This window comes from Condylura cristata, unplaced genomic scaffold (assembly GCF_000260355.1).
Source record: "Condylura cristata isolate star-nosed mole 26May11 unplaced genomic scaffold, ConCri1.0 scaffold00008, whole genome shotgun sequence".
NCBI lineage: Eukaryota > Metazoa > Chordata > Mammalia > Eulipotyphla > Talpidae > Condylura > Condylura cristata.
This window is the reverse complement of record NW_004567109.1, coordinates 17734780-17736876: the sequence shown is the minus strand read 5'-3', so window position 1 is coordinate 17736876 and position 2097 is coordinate 17734780. Positions and strand designations below refer to the sequence as shown.

At 55.7% G+C, this 2097-nt stretch overlaps 1 protein-coding gene across 1 annotated transcript; it reads left to right on the top strand.

Moving 5' to 3' along the window:
• The first annotated feature begins 236 nt into the window (after window positions 1–236).
• Window positions 237–1241, top strand: LOC101634681 (P2Y purinoceptor 4-like). Its single transcript, XM_004679428.1, has one exon. It carries the CDS (start codon window positions 237–239, stop codon window positions 1239–1241), a length of 1005 nt encoding a protein of 334 aa, XP_004679485.1.
• The last annotated feature ends 856 nt before the right edge of the window (window positions 1242–2097 follow it).

Below are 2097 nucleotides of genomic sequence, written 5' to 3'. Positions count from 1 at the left end.
TGTCATCAAGCCCAGTCTACTTCAAGTCGCTGGAGTCCATCCCTGCTTTTCCATGGCCAGCAGCTGCTGGTCAGGCTCAGTTCTCAGCCCCTCTTGCACGGACTTTCTTGTTCTATGGTTTCTCACAGCACCAGCTAAGGAAGACAGGGCTGGAGGAGGTTGGGGGTGTGGAGAGGGATTCTTTTGTGGCTAGCCTCCTGGTAATGTCTCTTCCTCTCCCCAGTCCAAGGTTCGAGATGAACAGCAGTGTTGAGGATCTGGGTGTTGGCGGTTGCAGCCCATGGGATGACCCTGCGCGCTTCATCGTGGTCCCGACAGCCTATGCCTTGGCGCTGGGCCTGGGGCTGCCCGCCAACGTGGCTGCCCTGGCAGTGTTTGTCCGCAGCGGCAGGCGTCTGGGTCAGGCCCTGCGTCTCTATCTGCTCAACCTGGCTCTGGCTGACGTGCTCTTCACGCTCACGCTGCCTCTGTGGCTCACCTACTACCTTGGCCGGGCCCACTGGCCTTTCCCGGAGGCCGTCTGCCGTGCGGCCGGGGCAGCCTACTATGTGTCCACCTATTCGGCCATGGCCTTCGCGGTGCTCATCAGCGTGTGCCGCTGTGGCTCTGTGCGTCAGCCTGGGCTGAGGGTGGCCACCCGCCTCAGGCTGAGCCGCCCAGGCCCTGCTCGTGCCGCGTGTGCCGCCGCCTGGCTGGCGGGCCTGGCCTGTGCAGTGCCCTCGCTGGCCGCTCCGCATGCCTTGCTCCCAGGCCCGGGTGGCGCCGCTCACTGCCTGGAGTATGGCTGGGCGCGCGCTGGCCTGGCCTACGCCACTGTGGCCTTCTTTGCGGCCGCCTTCCTGCTGGTGCTCACCGCCTACCTGAACCTGGCACGGACGCTTGCCCCGCCCTCGGGCCCTGGCTCAGCCCCCGTCGGCCCGCACCGGCGCGCGGCCAGAACCATGGTGTTGGGGCTCCTGCTGGTCTTCGCCCTCTGCCTGGCACCCTACCACCTGTTGCTGGCGCCCTGGGTAGCCAGAAAGCAGAGCAACGCGGGCGGCGACGGCGGTGGATGTCATGCAGTCTCTATGCTCGATGTCTTGCACACGCTCAGCCTGGCGCTGCTGAGCCTCAACAGCTGCCTGGACCCTCTCATCTACTGTTTCTCAGTGCGCCGTTTCCGCCAGGACTGCTGGGCACTGAGCTGCTGCCCGGGGACCTGGGAACCCCGGGCACATGGGTCCTCCTTGACTTCCTCTTAGAGAAGTCCTGACTCTTCTCATGTTTCACCCCTGCCACCCTCCTGGTGGCATTCTGGGTAGGGAAGACTCTTTGGAAGAACCTAGAGCCCAATTTTGATGCCCCAAAGATGTAGACCATGTGGCTCCTGTGTAAAAAGGACATAGAACATTCATTGTAACCCAAGTGTTCCCTAGACTTTGCCAACTTCGGGATGCAAATAAAATGCCACTGTTTTTGGCCTGCAAGGCCTTGCCCTTTGGCTCCTCTTTTCCTCCCACTCTGCTCCTCTCCTCTGTTGGGTCACCTTGATAGCCCATTGGACTAGTTTTCTTTTCTAGACACTTTCAAGACCTTTAAACCTGACCTTGCAAGGATGATGTCCCCCTCTCATTTTTGCTACGTTAATTTCTTTTCATCCACACTTCCTCAAAAGTGACTTAACAGGCAAAGCTTTCTTGACTGTAAACACACACGTTTGTGCACACCTGGAACTGGATTAGAGCTCACTGTTCCTTCAAATTCTTTTGACAATTGCAATCAAGAAATTAATCAGTAACTTGATGGCTTTCTTTTTCTTTTATTTGTGCCAAAATTTATTTATGCTGGTCCATAACAAAATGTCATTTTTAGAGAACCCAAAGATTGAATATTGGCAATTTTATTTTTATCCAATTCAACTTAATAAGTTCCATGTTTACCATATTCACTGTATTCTTGGTGCTTGCTACTGTGCCGTGCACATAGTAAAACCTCAGTATATCAGGGGGCTAATGAAATTTGGGTACCATTAGGTTAAGATGCTCAAGTACTCACTCAGATATCCCAGTCTCTGGTAGATTCTCCAAGTGTTGCCCTGATGCATTCTGTACCCCATCC

Excerpts from the sequence above, each read along its gene's own strand:
- LOC101634681 (XM_004679428.1), top strand. The coding sequence starts at position 237 with ATGAACAGCAGTGTTGAGGATCTGGGTGTTGGCGGTTGCAGCCCATGG.